The following is a 19,467-nucleotide window of genomic DNA, read 5'->3' on the forward strand; positions in this document are numbered from 1 at the left end:
TTCTCTATTAAAGGATTTTTACTTGATCGGATTTTTGTGTTGACATCACATATTTTTGATATCCTGGTTTTATGGTCTTTGCGCAGGGTTGATCTATGATGAGTTTATTTACAACCACTGAGTCGATACCACTGCTGGTGGAGTTTTTATTCCCTGAGGGTATCACCAGCCCAGTAGTCAGCACTGCTGTGTTGACATGAGTTATCATTGATATGGTCATATTCATACATTTACTGTTTACAAAACTTTGAATTTTTGAAATACAAAGGATTTTGTTCCTCAGGTATAGATTACCTTAAGTTAGCTGTATTTGGAAAAAACCTTTAAGGTCTCTGTTAAATGTTTGTACTTAATATGGTTTTGTGTTGGTACCATATACCTTAAGGTGTCTGTAAATGGATTTATACATTTTGGGATGTTGTGTTTATTACAGATATGTTATGTTCTCTGTTCAAGGTTTGGTATATTATGGATGTTTATGTTCATATCATATATATTATGGACCCCTTTATGAGTTTTGTACTTTGTTGGATTTTGTGTTGATAGGAGATATGTATTGTAAATGAAAGGTTTTTTTTTAAATAGTTTATGGGATTTTGTGTTAAAAAAATAGATTTTATGGTCGCTATTAAGGGTTTTGTACGTTTTAGAATTTTGTGTTGATCAGAGATAATGTATGACCTCTGTTACATGTGTTAGGAATATCTATAGTTCATGTTATTTAAATGTTCTGAACAGATATTTAATGGTCTCTACTAACAGTTTTGTACTTTTGGGTATTTTGTGTGATAACATATATTTTATAGCATTTGTTAAGTACATTATGGAGGTGTGTGTTGACAACAGATATGTTATGGTCTTTATTAAGTGTTTTTAATTTCAGGTAATTTTGTGTTGATAACAGATTTTTTATAGCCTCCTGCTTAAGGTTTTGTATTGTAAATTATTCAATTTTGTTTTTATAAAAGATATTTTATGGTCTTTGACAATGGTCCTGCATGTACTGAATTAGATTGTTTGTTGATATCTTATGGTCTTTGTTAAGGGTTTTTGACTTTAGGAAATTTGAGTTTAAAACAGATATTTTATGGTCTCTGTTAAAGGTTTAAGCAATAAGGTAATTTTTTCCCGGTTGATGTGTCATTCATAAAAATGTATAATTTTGAAAATTGCAAAATTGAATAAAAGTTTCTACTCTTATTAAAAACAAAACTTTACGACAAAAGAGATGATTTCAGCTTTCCAATTGTGAACTTTCCATTTCTAAGTAGCAACATTCCAGCAGCACCTGCATACGGGGTATATATCACCCAGTTGATACGATATTCCCGTGCTTGCATTTCTTATCATGATTTTCTTGATAGAGGGTTGCTGCTCACAAGGAAGCTATTAAACCAAGAGTTCCAAATGGGCAAGTGGAAACCATCCCTCCGTAAATTTTACGGACGCCATCACGAGTTGGTTGACCGTTATTGAATAACCGTTTCACAAATGATATCGGATATGTTCCTTACATCGTAACTATAATCCCATTCCTTTCATGAATGTGACCTACCGAATTAGACCATTTACCGGATTTGTTATCACATAAGCAACACGACGGGTGTCGCATGTGGAGCAGGATCTGCTTACCCTTCCGGAGCACCTGAGATCACCCCCTAGTTTTTGGTGGGGTTCGTGTTGTTTATTCTTTAGTTTTCTATGTTGTGTCGTGTGTGCTGTTGTTTGTTTGTCTTTTTCATTTTTAGCCATGGCGTTGTCAGTTTGTTTTAGATTTATGAGTTTGACTGTCCCTTTGGTATCTTTCGTCCCTCTTTTATTCATTTATCAATCTCATGACATATATACAGGAAGAAGCGGTTGTAATTTATAAATGAAAACCCGATTATAGTGAAACTAATTTTAGAAACATTTTAGTTTTCTATACAATTTGGTGTTTTGTTGAATAGCATAGTTATCCGTATACTTATCATACTATTTATCATACATTTGTATTGAGAAAATGAATCACCAGAAATATATCTAAAAGTGCACTATATACCTTTTAGATTACGATCGATAATGTTTGTCAAATTCATCATATGATTTTTACGTAATCTTAGACAGGATATGGTACTTACGGGGTCCCGAATGGGACTCCTGTTGTTTTGTACAAAATTCAATTCTGTCATAACAAAATCATTTTTGTCTTACAAAACTATGTGATACAGACTTGTTTTGTGAGAACTTCAATTTTGTGATGATAAAATTCATTTTTGTAGATAAAATTCATTTTTGTCATGACAAAAGTCAATTTTGTCAAAAATGTATGCAAATATAAACTTATTTGCATAAAAAATTGACTTTAGTTACCCGATATGGAAATAAAAACACAAAAGTCAATTTTGTGAGACAAAATCGACTTTTGTGAAACAAAATTGACTTTTGTGAGACAAAATTGTGTTTTGCGAGACAAAAATTCAATTTTGTCAAATTTGTCTAACAAAAGCCAATTTTGTCTCACAAATGTCAATTTTGTCTCACAAAAGTCAATTTTGTCTCACAAAAGTCAATTTTGTCTCACAAAAGTCAATTTTGTCTCACAAAAGTCAACTTTGTATCACAAAAATCAATTTTGTGTCACAAAAGTCGATTTTGTATGCAAATCAGTTCATAGAATCCAAACTAAACTAGTTTGCCTACAAAATTCACTTTTGTCGCCCAATTTTCAAATTAGGTAACAAAAGTAAAGTCTGTGTTACAAAAATTATTTTGTCATGACAAAAGTAACTTTTGTCCACTGAAAGATAATTTTGTAACAAAATTTTAAATTTGTAGTATGCTACAAATTTTGTTACAGTGACTTGACTGTTAGTGTTGCTCTCCACCAATTGCAACTTATTCAAAATTCTGACCAATTTGTTCAACTGGTCAGAATATTGAACAAATTGTTCAGTCAAAATGTGAATGTGCAAGGTGATAAAATAAAACATATTTACAATCCTATAAGTCTTTAACTCCACTTTAATGTTGTTGTGACAGAATCTGTCTTTCAGTTTGTATAGGTATATTATAGTCATTTCCATGCTGAAGGAACTGTTATTATTTTGAATTGCTATAAAAATGTCCAAACTAAGCTTTCATATAGTTTTTCTTTCTAAAAGTATTCTATATTCATAAGAATCAGATATCATTTTAAATAAAACTTCATATATTCAGTAAAATATGTGTGAAATAACAATATGCCATTGATAAGTTTCCATCCATGGGAGATAACCTAAAATATTATTCTTTTGAATAAAGACTTTTTGAAAGAAAAAACGATTATCTCCCCATGGAAACTTCCTACAAATATATTGCAATTTTACACATATTTTACTGAATATGAAATGTTTTAATTCACATAATGTCTGATTCTTATGAATCTAGAATACTTTTAGAAAGAAAAACTATATGAAAGCTTAGTTCGGACATTTTTATAGCAATTCAAAATAATAACAGTTCCTTCAGCATGGAAATGACTATAATATACCTATACAAAATGATAGACTGGTTTTGTCCCAACATCATTAAAGTGGAGTTAAAGTCTTATAGGATTGTTAGTATGTTTTATTTTATCACCTTGCACATTCATGACTTGGCTGTAGGTTTCTACGGCTGTAGTTTTCTACAGTAGTTAGTTCAAATTTCTGACCAGTTGAACAATTTGATTTTATAAAACAAATTACAATTTGGTCAGAGTTTTGAATAAGTTGCAATTTGTGAAGAGCAACACTAACAGTCAAGTCACTGTAACCGGAACTCATTTTTGATGAACAAAACTCACTTTTGTCCGTACAAAATTGAATTTCGAGTACAAAACCACAAGAGTCCCAATAGGCGCCCCATAGTACTTGCCAATTCCAAGAAATCTTTTGGCAAAGATATGATTTACGGATGTGTACCTAAAGTAATCAGTTTATGTATACACTTCTCAGAAATTAACATGAACAATAACATATAAATAAAAAGGTGTTTAAGGCATTGTAACAAAGGAAAAAACTTAAGAAAGGTAATACACGGATAACAGGTGCTTTGTGTCGCTTTTAAAATGTACTATGAATGGAAACAGTTCGGTTAAAAGAAATATTGTTCATCTTTTCAAAAAGACCTTTTTGTAGATTCTTTTACAAACAAAATGGATTTCGTTATATTGGTACCAGCGATGATAGTAATGCTATTAATTCAATCGTCAACATCAACCCGTAAGTTTTTGTTGTCAATTCTACAACTGTGTGTATTGTTTAATGACTCTTAATTCAGACCTGGGATAATTAAATATGTATTATTATTATCTACAAATTTGGAAGTAATTCAATGTAATGTGTAATTGAGCATATTTTCATTAAAAATAATTAATTACATTACATTTTTGCCATGTTATTATGCATTGCATTTCAATTACTTTCAATTGCATTTAGATATTTACCCGGACATTTTTAACATTTAGTTTTTTTCTGATGTTTTCACACAACATGCATTTGTAAATTGACTATTTTCCTACATTTAGTATGCCTTTGGTACTTTTTTCCTTTGTTAAAATTTTTTGATGTGTTGAAAAAAATATATAACATTGATTAACATGATTAATACTTTATTTATCATTATAGCATGTAAGTAATCTTTATTTGTAATTAGTTTATTAATCATTTTTTTCACATGTACACATAAAAAAATATAAAAATCATAAACAATAACAATTTATTGACATACAATTTGTAAATATGTTGTTTTAGTAATTAACAATAATTCTAGTCTCATCATATTTCCCTTCACTTAACTTATTTTCAAGTACAAGAATGTCCCTTAATTAAAATGTCAAAGGCAATTATAATTTTTAACCATTATATTTACATGTTAAAATTTGTTCAGATAGATATTATTTAAACACTGTCACATAAATTTTAATACAGCAGTCAAAACATACAAGAATGGAGTCCAATATACTTGACAATTTTGAATTGCCAAAAGACCAGTTTGGAAATTAAATAAGAGTAAAAATCTATCATTGCTCTTCTGTAAAAAATGGAAAGTTACTTTAAATTTTGGGATTCACATGAAATAAACAAGAAAACCTTTTTAGATTAATAGTTTTAGTAGAAACTAATCTTTTTAAGAATGAAAAATATATTCTTTTATATATCTATGTATGTATCTTTACAACAAATGTTTTCCCCCCAAAAAATTAAAAAAAAAACAATCAAATAATCAGCATTGAAAATCTAATTATTATGAAATGTAACAATGACATTTGAAATTTAGAAACTTAAAACAAAGCTTGTTCAACTGTTTTCACTGATGAATAGTGCAAGTATGTTTGATTCTACCATGTTGTCATTTTTATGATTTTATCCTATATGATAAAGCTCTTGCGTGTCTTGGGACAAAAGTAATTAAAATGTAATTAATTACATTGACAATGTAATTGTTATGTTTTAATTACATGTGAAAATCAATGTAAATGTGATGTAATTAATTACTTCGGTATGTAATTGACCCCAGGTCTGAGTCTCTTATATATATTTCTTTTAAGATAACTGCATGTTTTTCTATGTTGTGATGTTATGCTATTGTTTCGGAAAAAGGGAGAAGGTTTGGATCCATTAAAACGTTTAATCCCGCTGCAAATGTTTGCACCTGTCCTAAGTCAGGAATCTGATGTACAGTAGTTGTCGTTTGTTTATGTAATATATACGTGTTTCTCGTTTCTCGTTTTGTTTATATAGATTAGACCGTTGGTTTTCCCGTTTGAATGGTTTTATACTAGTAATTTTGGGGCCCTTTATAGCTTGTTGTTCGGTGTGAGCCAAGGCTCCGTGTTGAAGGCCGTACTTTAACCTATAATGGTTTACTTTTTTAAATTGTTATTTGGATGGAGAGTTGTCTCATTGGCACTCACACCACATCTGCCTTTATCTATATATATGATATTTTATAAATTTTACAATATTCTGCTGAATGTATTTTTAACTGTGTTGTTTGATCACGTGTTGGTTGACCGATATGGAATATCTGTTTCACAGACGCGACAAAGGATATGTTCCAATCACCGTAACCACAATCTCGTCATCTTTTCCTCGAATTTGACCTACCAAATTAAAGTTATCACCAGGATTTATACAAATTACATGATCAACACGGCGGATGCCACACGCGAAGCCAAATCTGCTTAACCTTCCGAAGCACATGAGACCACTCTAGTTTTTGATGGGATTCATAGCTCAGTCCTAGTTTTCTATATTCACGGGTGACATTCGGTATATCGAGAAAAATAATCGTGAAAGAATAAGTAACGGTGGTCAAGCATTGCGAACGGATCATGGATGCAATTTAGTGTAATTCGTCTTCTAAATCTGTGAAAAATCTGCTGTATTTTCAAAAGGTGGAACAAATCAGAAAAATATATGTCTGTAAAAATGCACTACGTTAAAGAAAAAAATGCAGTACTTTTTAAGAAAACACAAAAGACGACATACAATCCTATGAGAATCATCAAGAAAAAAAATCACGTTTTGTATCTATAATGTTCACATTCCAATACATCATGACATATATGAAGCTTAATCTTTAGTGTGTCATGTGTCAGATAGTCCAGTAAATAAAAAGATGTTATTACTTCAAAAAATTCATAAAATTTAAAAAAAAATCATATTTTCGTGAAAGATCAGACAGCTTCAGATTCAAGATTCAATATTTTATTAGAGTCTCACCACTTACAATTACATATATTTACACAATAAAATATTTATACAGGTACATAAAACATACATGTATAACAACAAATTTTAAATTCACATTGTATGTGCCAATCTTAAAAGATTTATGAGAGACTGTACAAGCAATACTATTAAAAAAACAATTAGATATTGTGCATATTATATGCTAATGAAAATCATTAAAATACAGCATAATCAATTATATGAAAATCCATTTCTTTTGTTGAAAATGCTTAAGCAGGTCCTGGCGACACTTTCAAAAACTTTATCATTATTGAATAAAAAAAATAACTTTTCATTATCTAATAAAATGTAAAAAAATACACATTAAAATTTGCAACTTCATAAAACAATATATGTCTAAGATCTTCATATAGTGGACATTTCAATAAAACATGTAGTACATCTTCAATACTATTATTACAATAAAAACATGTTCTTTCGTGTATTTCTTTTCTTTCATATCTACCTGTTTCTATTCTAAGGGGAGCAACTCCACATCTAAATTTAGCAAAAGAACTTCTAAATTTAAGTGGCATTTTACATTTTAAGTAAGGTTCAGTACAATAATCATATTTAGATAACTTATAAGTTCTTAATTTATTACCTTGAGCATACGGAGATACTCTATTACTCCATTCTATTTTATATTTATCAAACATTATTGTTTCTAATTGTACAATAATACTCTTATAAAATTCATTAGTGTCATAGTTACAATAGCTATCAAAATTATGATTTTTAAATATTTCCATAACTCTATGGCTCCAATTCTTAATTCTACCTCTAGCTTTTTTAATTGACAATTTGAAAACCTTAAAATGTATTCTATCATGAGCCAGATTCGAACATCTTTTCCAGTGTCTAAATACACTTGTCCATTGTTTTACAGATGGTGGTTTCCAACCCATATCTCCATTTATGGCATCATTTGGGGTATAATTACCGACACTCATAACAAATCTTATGGCTCTGTTTTGGACAGCATTTATACATGAGTAATCACGTGTACCTTAAATACACGACCCATAATCAATAACTGACCAGACCATAGTGTTGTATAATTTAGAAAATATCTCGTGTTAAAAACCACCATATGTTTTACTTATTACAATTAATAAACACAAAGTTCTACTTGCTGATTTGGAACTGTTTCGTTGGCAATCAAACCATATTCTCTTATTTTTGTACATCAGATGGATCTATACTAAAAAAAAGAGGGTAACTCAATTAGAACTAGTCTAATTTTCATTGAGGCCCTCAAACAAAATACATGTATACAGTTAACATTCAAACATTAAAATACAATATATTACAAGCATATACACAAACATACAAATGGCAATAATTGATAAAGTTTGATTAAGTTTTCATATTCTAACCATAAAAGAAAGAAAAAATAATATTCGACTTGCATAGAATTTTCATAAAAATGATTATAACAATGTTTCTTGAATAATTTCACTTTATGACAATTTTTTGTTGTGAGTGGTAAATTATTCCATACCTTGTTTGCAGAATAATGGAAGGTTTTTTTTTATAAAAATTGTATTTGGTCTTGGTATTAGAGCTACACAGATCGTAAGTTGTAGTGTTGAACATCATTAATATTTAGCATTGCTAAGTAATCAGGTGTTAGTCCATTTACAATTTTATACATTAGAATTAATTGATGGTATTTTATTCTTTTTGTAAAAGATAGCCATTTTAAAGAAGAAACTATAAAATTAGATCGAACAGAAATATCACATTCAAGTATAATTCTAGCTACTCTTTTTTGAAGTTTTATGATTCTATCTGAATCTTTTTGTAATAAATTCCCCCAAACTGAAATACAATAAAAATAGTCTATATATGGTAGAATATATGCATTATAAAATAGTTGTCTTGTGTATAGCCAAATATTCTTGAATTTTTTACAAAAGTGATATTTTAAATGAGATAATCTTACATATACGATCAACATGATCTTCCTAGCTTACATTTTCAACAATGTCAATTCCAAGTAATTTGGTAGTCATGTATGTTTTATTTTAAATTTTGGTTCATTTGTATGTGTTGGAGTTTGGTGTTTCGTCCATTTAGCTGGGCTTGTATACATTGTTGTTTAGGGGCCAGCAGAAGCCCGCCTCCTGGTGCAAGGGATTTTCGCGCTGCGTGAAGACCCGTTGGTAGCCTTGGGCTGTTTTCTGCTCTTTGGTCATTTTCTTTCTCTATTCTATTAAAAAAAACACTTTCATGTTTTTAATTAATAGTTTTAACATTGCTAATCAACATCTATATTAGCTATTACAGGAACAATATCGGCCATTTAGCAGTTAATTTACAAACACGTTGAATGAAAAATAGCCCCTTCTCAGTTTCCTTCTGAACTGTATATCTGAACCCTGCACGTAATCACGAAAACCCTAAAAATGAAAGAATCTGTATTTGACACACTGTCTTAATCGAGGGCTTGACCAGCAACAAATTAAAATCTCAATCTATCGGTTTATATTTTGAAAAAAATGTTGTCTTAATTTTGTGAGTTTTAATAATATTTCTTGATCAACAAAAAGCCTTTGATAGAAACAGAAATGGAAAAAAAATCAAACCTAAAGAATTAAAACTCAAATATATTCGAGACATGATTAATAAGAATATATATCCAAAATGTCAACTAAAATGGCAAGAATTTTATGGCCACGAAATTAATTGGAAAATAGTATGGGGCAATTTGAAAAAAGTTAATGTCACCAATAAAATGAAAGAATTTCGATGGAAATGCATACACAATATCATATATACGGAAAGTAGACTTAAAAAAATGCAATTGTCAAACGGAAAATGTCATATTTGCCAAACTGCTAATAATACTGAAAATCTGCAACATTTATTTTTCGATTGCGATACAACAAAATTAATCATTAGTAAAATCAAAGATATTTTTACATTATGGAATGTTCAATTAGATGATGAAAATTTAAAACATTTTATGCTTTTGGGAGATAGCAGTGGTCAATCGAACCAAACTTTACATGTAAATCTCTTTTTTATTTTGACAAAATGGTCCTTGTGGAAAATAAGAAACAAAATCAAATATGATTGGATAAAAATGTCCTCTACATATATTTCGAATTTTTGGAAATCATACATGATAACACATCTGAAATCTGTACCCTATTACTTATCGAATAATACATTAGACAGAGAGAAAATAAACACATTAATTAATTTTATACTATAAGTACATACCTCGCAGGAGATAACAGTCACGATGTTATGTGGTCTGTTTTTTTTATATCTCTTTAATTTATATTGATTACGGCAATCCATGGTTTAAAGATGCACTCGATTATGTTATAATGTTATGTGAATCTGGTTTATAGGTGCACTCCTTTATGTTATAATGTTATATTATTTATAACTGGTATTACATTCTAGAAAGATATTTCTTTTTTCACTCATTGTCATATAAAAGAATATAAGTATTTTTACATGTATACTATTTCTGATAATACAGTGCACTTTTTCTGCCTTCTGCTTCCCGGACAGTTGGTTTAAATGTAAACAGGAATCCACAGTTTGGATCCTGGGCAACTGAGGAAATTGTAAACAGGAAATATTTGGAATAAACAAGTATCAATTTAAAAAAAAAAATAAAAAAATTTGTGAGTTTTACTTGAGATGGAATGCAAGCGTACACTATTCTCCTTACAGCTATAGTAAAGAAGACGTTTGATTCGATCTGTGAAAGTGTGTGGGACCCAATATGTGGATCTGACGGTAGAACATACCATAATAGATGCTACTTAGCTTTAAATCCGTAAGCTCATATTAGTTTTTTGAAACCTTCATTAACCAAAATAGTTTGTTTCAGCAGTCTTCCAAGATTAATTGAATGTTTTTGTGTTTATGTAACAGCAATTTGTATATCTGCGCATCCTTGTTGTTTGGACCCTGTTTATCATTGGAATATTCGATACCCCACCCCCCACACACACTAATGTTTTAAAAGCTATAACCGTATGTTTTAGTGATTTGTATTCAATAGTCTAAACTATTACTGCACATAAAAAAACCCAGAGAAGATACCAAAGTGGTATTCGAAAATCATAAGTCCATTGAAAACGGTCAATACTGTAGTCCAATGAAAACGATCACTACTATGGCCCAATGAAAACAGCTAATACTGTGGTCCAATGAAAACGGTCAATACTACGGCCCATTGAAAAAAGTCAATACTGTATGTAGTCCAATGAAAACGATCACTACTATGGCCCAATGAAAACCGTCAATACTGTATGTAGTCCAATGAAAACGATCACTACTATGGCCCAATGAAAACAGTCAATACAGTATGTAGTCCAATGAAAACGATCATTTCTATCGCCGAAAAACCGACGACAGGACAAATAACAATTAACTAGAGGCTCTAAAGAGCCTGTGTCGCTCACTATGGTCTATGTGCAAGCATTTTAAACAAAGGACACAAATAATAGACGAGAATAGAATTCATGAGAACATTGTTTTTTGGTGATGATGATGTGTTTGTCAATCTCACTTTACTGAAAATCTTAGTGTTTACAATTTTCTCTATTTATAATAAACTTGGCTCAGAAGTTTCAAAGGAAAACGTTTTCCTTTGAAACTTCTGAGCCAAGTTCAATAAAAAGTTTACAAAAATTAACATAATTTACGAGAATTGTTTAAAATTTACTATAAAGGGCAATAACTCTTTAAGTGGTCAATTGAACAATTTGGTAAAGTTGACTTATTTGTAGATCTTACTTTGCTATACCCAATTGCTGTTTACAGTTTATCCCTCTCTAAGATAATATTGTAGATAATAACCAAAAACTGCAAAATTTTCATAAAATTACCAATTCAGGGGCAGCAACCCAACAACGGGTTGCCTGATTTGTCTAAAAATTTCAGGGCAGTTAGAAATTGACTAAATGAAAAATTTTACTATTGTGTGATTTGCTCTAAATGCTTTGGTTTCAGATATATTAGCCAAAAACGGCATTTTACCCTATGTACTATTTTTAGCCATGTTGGCCATCTTGGTTGGTGGGCGGGGTTATCAGACACATTTTTTAAACTAGATATCCCAATGATGATTGTGGCCAAGTTTGGTTAAATTTGTCTAAGTAGTTTCTGAGGAGAAGAATATTTTTAAAAGATTACTAAAATTTTAGAAAAATGGTTAAAAAATGACTATAAAGGGCAATAACTCCTGAAGGGTTTAACTGACAATTTTGGTCAGTTTGACTTATTTGTAGATCTAACTTTGTTGAACATTATTGCTGTTTACAGTTTATCTCTATCTATAATATTATTAAAAATAATAACCAAAAACTGCAAAATTTCCTTAAAATTACTTATTCAGTGGCAGCAACCCAACAACAGGTTGTCCGATTTGTCTGAAAATTTAAGGGAAAATAGATCTTGACCTAATAAACAATTTTACTCCATGTCAGATTTGCTCTAAAAACTTTGGTTTCAGAGATATAAGCCAAAATCTACATTTTACCCCTATGTTCTATTTTTAGCCATGGCGGCAATCTTGGTTGGTTGGCTGGGTCATCGGACACATTTTTAAAACTAGATACCCCAATGATGATTGTGGCCAAGTTTGATTAATTTTGGTCAAGGAGTTTCAGAGGAGAAGATTTTTGTAAAAGTTTTACGGACCCAGGACGCCGGACGCCGGACGACGGACGCCAAGTGATGAGAAAAGCTCACTTGGCCCTTCGGGCCAGGTGAGCTAAAAACATTATCAATAAAACTATAGGCTGAGCAGCACAAGCCCCACTAAAAATTAGGTTGAACTCAGGTGCTTCACTTGAGGCAAATGCGTTTTCCCCATGAAATATCCTCCTTAAGAATATGAAGTACTAAATGGTGGCCCTATTGCCGGCAATGCTATTTTTAGCAATTATCTCCTTAAAAGGCGTTTTTAATAAACTAATTATGGAAAAACTGCTGTTGTCTAATTGAAGCTCGATATCTACTTGTGATTTTACCACACTCAAATATATATGGTCCCATGGCTTTTCTTGGTGAATTTTGGGGGGTTTCACGATACCTTACGATTTCGCAGAAAATTTTCCCTAATTTTGATTAACATAAAAAAAATATTTCCGGCCCTTCATCATATACATTTAAGGACAAATTTGTGCTTGCATGAATCTTCATTCATGATGCTTTCCAGAATAAAAATATATAAATGATATAACAACAGAGAGATCTATTTTTATCTCTATGTCATGTTCCCTTCATAAAATGGCTGCGCCAATGTAATTTCATTTGGTACATTGTAACCTTAATTTACTAATATGAATGAATATACAATAGGAATATAAATATCATCATGTATAATATAGGTGTATTCTTTCGCGTAGACACATACCTGTTTTGGGGGTACTTTATACCCCCAAAACAGGTACAACTTCGCATCTTGAGATATGGATACCTTTTAATTTAAATTTTTGTAATTACTATTGTGAATAATGGTATCATCAATTAAATATCACGAGCTTTCATAGGAATCAATTATAATACTATGTTTGTTGTTTACAGTTACGTTAGCCTCGTGCACGGAGGTAGATGTCGATGTACTCATCTGTATCAACCTGTATGTGGTGTTAATGGAGTCACTTATAGAAACGACTGTGTTCGCGATTTAAAGTAAGTTTTTATATTATATACAAGTAGGCCTGTAAGTAATATCTGCACATTAATGTAGAAATAAGGAAATGTGGTATGCTTGCCCTGTGACAACTATCTACCAGAGTCCAAATGACGTGAATGTAATAAGCAATTATAGCTCATTGTATGGCCCTCAACTATTAGTAAAACCCATACCGTATTTTCAGCTATAAAAAGATTTAATCAATTAAAACGAGAATTTCCCTTTTTTTTAGTTCTCGTCAAATAATCAACATGTTACTCTGTATTTATCGTCTACCGTGATGATTTTTGTATGTCACTCCTACTAAAACAGAAACAATAGAGACAACCGAAAAATCATTCATCAACAGAAAATATTTCCGTTCAGAATTCAAGTAATCGTTATGATTCACTTCTATTGTCTGTTGTTGTGTTTTATGTATGATCCACTGTTATTGTCTTGTTTTTGTGTTGTCTGTATGATCCACTGCTATTGTCTTGTTGTTATGTTGTCTGTATGATTCACTTATATTGTCTGTTGTTGTGTTGTCTGTAAGATCCACTGCTATTGTCTTGTTGGTGTGTTGACTGTAAGATCCACTGCTGTTGTCTTGTTGTTGTGTTGTCTGTTCGATCCACTGTTATTGTCTTTTTGTTGCGTTTTCTGTAGGAACCACTATTATTGTCTTGATGTTGTGTTGTCTGTATGATCCACTGTTATTGTCTTGTTGTTGTGTTGAATATATTATCCACTGTTATTGCATGTCTTTTTGTTGAGTTTCTGTATGAACCATTGTTATTGTCTTGTTGTTGTGTTGACTGTATGATCCACTGCTCTTTTGTTACTTTTGTGTTGTCTGTATGATCTACTGCTAATTTGTTGTTGTTGTGTTGTCTGTTTGATCTACTGTTAATGTGTTTTGTTGTGTTGTCTGTATGATCCACTGTTATTATCTTGTTGTTGTGTCGTCTGTATGATCCACTGTTATTGTCTTGTTTTGAGTTGTCTGTATGATCCACTGTTGTTGTCTTGTTGTCGTGTTTTCTGTATGATCCACTGCTCTTTTCTTGCTTTAGTGTTGTCTGTATGATCTACTGTTAATTTGTTGTTGTTGTGTTGTCTGTTTGATCTACTGTTAATGTGTTTTGTTGTGTTGTCTGTATGATCAACTGTTATTGTCTTGTTGTTGTGTTGACTGTATGATCCACTGTTATTGTCTTGTTAGTTTAAACATATTTTATTGTTCAAAATGACAAAAGGATCAGACACAAGTTTTACAACTTAGTAACGTCTCCTCCAAAACAAATACAAAATATACACATTAATTAATGAACACATCAAATATTTCATACTAACAAATAATTTAAGAATAAAGACATGAAAACAAAAGGAAACGTTTTGAAGCGAATCAATGGATTTTAATCGAGTGCATCCTTTTACAGTATAAATACAACACAAACACACCGAATAGTTAGTGGAATTACCTATGCGCAAATTTTGTTCATTTAGACATAACTTAAATAAGTGTGTGTGTGTTTTTCTCATAATAAAGCGTGGGATCTCAATATATTATCCAAGTTTTCGAAAAGGATGTCAGCTGCACACTTTTTCGAAAACTTGGATAATTTGTCTTGTTGTTGTGTTGTCGTCGTGATCAACTGTTATTGTTTTGTTGTTGTGTCGTCTGTATAATCCACTGCTATTGTTTTTGTTTAGTGTTTTCCGTATGATCCGCTGTTATTGTCTTTTTGTTGTGTTGACTGTATGATCCACTGCTATTGTCTTGTTGTTGTGTTGCCGTCGTGGTCCACTGTTATTGTCTTGTTGTTGTGTTGTCTGTATAATCCATTGTTATTGTCTTGTTGTGTTGAGACTGTATGATCCGCTGCTATTGTCTTGTTGTAGTTATGTTGAATGTATGAACCACTGCTGTCATTTTGTTGTGCTGTCGTCGTGATCCACTGTTATTGTCTTGTTGTTGTGTCGTCTGTATAATACAATGTAATTGTCTTGTTGTTGTGTTGTCATTATCATCCACTGTTGTTGTCTTGTTGTCGTGTTTTCTGTATGATCCACTGCTCTTTTCTTGCTTTAGTGTTGTCTGTATGATCTACTGTTAATTTGTTGTTGTTGTGTTGTCTGTTTGATCTACTGTTAATGTGTTTTTGTTGTGTTGTCTGTATGATCCACTGTTATTGTCTTGTGGTTGTGTCGTCTGTATGATCCACTGTTATTGTCTTGTTTTGTGTTGTCTGTATGATCAACTGTTATTGTCTTTTTGTGTCGTCTGTATAATCCACTGCTATTGTTTTTGTTTTGTGTTGACTGTATGATCCACTGCTATTGTCTTGTTGTTGTGGTGTCGTCGTGATCCACTGTTATTGTTTTGTTGTTGTGTCGTCTGTATGATCCACTGCTATTGTTTTTGTTTTTTGTTGACTGTATGATCCACTGTTATTGTCTTATTGTTGTGTTGTCGTCGTGATCCACCGTTATTGTCTTGTTGTTGTGTTGTCTGTATAATCCATTGTTATTGTCTTGTTGTGTTGAGACTGTATGATCGGCTGCTTTTGTCTTGTTGTAGTTATGTTGAATGTATGAACCACTGCTGTCTTTTTGTTGTGCTGTCGTCGTGATCCACTGTTATTGTCTTGTTGTGTTTTCTGTATGGACCAATGGTATTGTCTTGTTGTTGTTGTGTTGACTGTATGATCCACTGCTATTTCATGTCTTGTTGTTGTGTTTTCTGTATAATCCACTGTTGTTGTCTTGTCGTGTTTTCTGTATGATCCGCTGTTTTTGTCTTGTTGTGTTGATTGTATGATCCACTGATATTGTCTTTTTTATTAATTTGTTACCCTTTGAACATTTATTCATCACATAAAAAAGTAAAATTCCCCAAAGGCATGACAAATTAATCAAACAGAAACGGGAGAGTGATATTTTGTTTGCATAAATTTGTGAGCTAAAAATTCTGCAAGCTAAAAGTTTGAGCTGAAAAGACAACATCAGAAATACATTACCAAGTTGTTTGTAGTTAAGATATTTATTATTGGTGAAAACAGAACCCTCTTTCTTTTAAATAATCACATGAAGTAATTGAGTTTAGCCTTACTTAGTTTCAATTTGTGTTAGGATATTTGTTATATATACACGTCTTCCTCCATCAAAGTTGATTGAAGCCCTGAAGTCTCATATGGGACTTGAGACAGGATAGCCAAATAGCGATTATCTCTTGCAATTCTTTTCTTACTATCTTTTGTATTTTTCAAGATGGTGTTTCTTCAATAAAGAATTGTACAGTTCTCTTGTGAATTGTGGTTAAAGATCAAAAACGGATCATAAAATGAGTAGTGATAGAGTAAATAAAATGAGTAATGATAGAGTACATAAATTTGCATAAATGATCAATCAAGAATGCTTTACTTAGAAAAAATCCTAATCTCGGCTTAAGAGTTTTTTTAAATCTTATGTTCGGAAGTCAAGATGTTGCTTTTGATTTTTATTCAAATGAATGAAAATAATCAGATGCAGCATTTGCACCATTTCTCTTCTAACTTCTGGAAGCTTTGAGCGATCCTGGGTACCCCTGTCGTAAAACCTTCTCTGAGATGTTGGCATTGGTGCAATGCGACCCTGTTCCAGTATTTTCGAATTTGTGCGTACACGTTATTTTTGACTAGTGACGTCGTTCAAGTGATTGGGTATTATTTTCCAATGAGGATATAATGGTCTTTTCTGAAAATTTTCATCAAGGTCGCTGTCATAAAACAAGGAAAACACAAGAATAGTATTCCATATGATGGCTCTTCCTCAAATTCGTAATGTTGAGTATGGATTAAAAGTACATTTGGACGCCTTCACTGAACACAATTCTTAATAAATGGAATTAAAATAAATGTGTGAGATAATAGGTACTATATAGGAAACACATGTGTATAGTACACAAATGACACACCATATTTCCCAGTTTAATAAAAAAAAAGCTACATAAGGATAGTGTGGTTTACTGAATTAGTTTACCTTATGGTCTGAAATACGATTTTTAACAGTCACTGCTGTATTCATCTTACAAAAATATCTTGTGAACTAGCGTTTAGTTGCTTGAAAAAAATATCAAAACAAAAAGATTGCATTATCCGACAGAATATTTATGGATAAGATGACGTGTGTAAAGACATTGACATAATGCATGTGTAATAGTTTGACAAAAACCACAGTTATCATAGTTTTTGAGACATTTTCCTCCGTTATAAAGCATTCATACAACTTCAAACATACACATCTATCAAATAAGTATAATCAACTTCTCTCAGACGTAATAAAAACTAACAAAAAGCAATTCAATACAAGCAAATAAATTGTTGGCCAAATATTTCTAATTACTTGTGAAGAACATTAGGCATAATATGTTGCCAATACATGCTGTACATTTGTAGTGTATTGAATTTTTTTTCATGTTTTGGAGTACAATACATTAACACAGATAAAAATAGCACATATACATTTTAAAACTGACTTTGAGTTTCACAGATGCATATAAACAGACGTTTTACGCATGAACAACGTACCTTTTTATGACGGACGTGAAACATGTGAATTACTTACCGGATTTGTTATCACATAAGCAACACGACGGGTGCCGCATGTGGAGCAGGATCTGCTTACCCTTCCGGAGCACCTGAGATCACCCCTAGTTTTTGGTGGGGTTCGTGTTGTTTATTCTTTAGTTTTCTATGTTGTGTCATGTGTACTATTGTTTTTCTGTTTGTCTTTTTCATTTTTAGCCATGGCGTTGTCAGTTTGTTTTAGATTTATGAGTTTGACTGTCCCTTTGGTATTTTTCGTCCCTCTTTTACACACATTTAAACGAACGTTTTGATAGAAAAGACAAAAAATTATCTAAGTTTTAAGCCTTTGGTAGTTTTGATGAGTTTTTATAACGGACAGTTTAAGTGTAAGTATACATTTGTATACTGCATTCTGTTTTCATTTCTAGTACAGTAATATAAATCTCTATCAAATACAATATTATTCATTTTCCCCTAAATTTCTCACCAGCTTGAAAGCCTGGTATCTTTGATGAGTCTTTAAGAAATTATAGAAATGCGTCTGAAATATAAATCTACATCAAACATGATTTGTAGTGGAGTAAACTTAGCCTATGTAGGAACGTGTATAATAAGCTGTTCCAAGGAGTACTTACCTGTCTGTGGAGTCGATGGACAAACATACTACAACAAGTGTTATTTGAAAGCTGTGTAAGTATTCAAGTAATATAGAAATAAGAAAATGTGGCATTAATTGCCAAAGAGACACCCATTAAAGACAAAATGAGATGATTGTATGTAACCATCTGTCACCATACAGCTTTAACAATGAACAAAATCCATACTCTACATATATAATCCCCTGACATGACAAAATGTAAAACAATTCAAACGAGAAAACGAAAGATATGATTTATGCACACACAATAAGCATGATAAACGAAAACCAATTATGTAAAACAGCAGACAACGACAACCACTGAATTACAGTCTTCTAACTTTTAGCAAATACAAGAACAACCCGTCAGAATCAGTTGAAAAGAATTGACTCACCAGATTGACACAAAGTACAGTAACAATTTACAAAGAGACTGAATTGTTTTACATTGTCATTTCGGGGCCTTTTATAGCTGACTATGCGGTATGGGCTTTGCTCATTGATGAAGGCCGTACGGTGACCTATAATTGTCAATTTCTGTTTCATTTGGTCTCTTGTGGAGAGTTGTCTCATTGGCAATCATACCACATCTTCTTTTTTTATAAACTAAGGTATTTTAATGTACTCTTAGCTCCAATAAGTTAGTTAATAGCTTTCAAGGTCATTACAATAAAGTGATATATTCTCATACTTCATTTGATGTAGAACCATAAGCAAAACATATTAAGGTCACTTTACATCTTAATTATTTAATCTACATGCATGCTAATTTAAACCAATTTGGCAGAAGTAACATACGGAATGGTCCTTATCATTATTATCAATGCTGATATCATTATCTAATAACGCTCCGGAATATATTTGGATGGA

The 19,467-nt window shown here is 31.5% G+C and overlaps 2 protein-coding genes across 5 annotated transcripts in view; one reads left to right on the plus strand and one right to left on the minus strand.

The window, feature by feature from the left end:
* The window catches only part of LOC143063457 (uncharacterized), a 60,231-nt gene that overhangs the window by 26,983 nt on the left and 13,781 nt on the right, over positions 1–19,467 (plus strand). Inside the window, exons 1-4 of one of the 4 annotated variants that reach the window (XM_076235624.1) lie at positions 3,953–4,223; positions 10,401–10,539; positions 13,299–13,406; positions 18,537–18,650. The exons of 2 other annotated variants lie outside the window; for them this stretch is intronic. In XM_076235624.1, the coding sequence (XP_076091739.1) occupies positions 4,157–4,223; positions 10,401–10,539; positions 13,299–13,406; positions 18,537–18,650 (428 nt within the window). In that variant the 5' untranslated portion in view covers positions 3,953–4,156. Of the gene's footprint in view, positions 1–3,952; positions 4,224–10,400; positions 10,540–13,298; positions 13,407–18,536; positions 18,651–19,467 lie in introns of those variants that run through there. One more of the 4 variants, XM_076235625.1, reaches the window with a different exon arrangement.
* The window catches only part of LOC143063456 (uncharacterized), a 132,413-nt gene that overhangs the window by 8,785 nt on the left and 104,161 nt on the right, over positions 1–19,467 (minus strand). The window lies entirely within an intron of this gene.

Source organism: Mytilus galloprovincialis, chromosome 2, assembly GCF_965363235.1.
Source record: "Mytilus galloprovincialis chromosome 2, xbMytGall1.hap1.1, whole genome shotgun sequence".
Classification (NCBI taxonomy): Eukaryota; Metazoa; Mollusca; class Bivalvia; order Mytilida; family Mytilidae; genus Mytilus; species Mytilus galloprovincialis.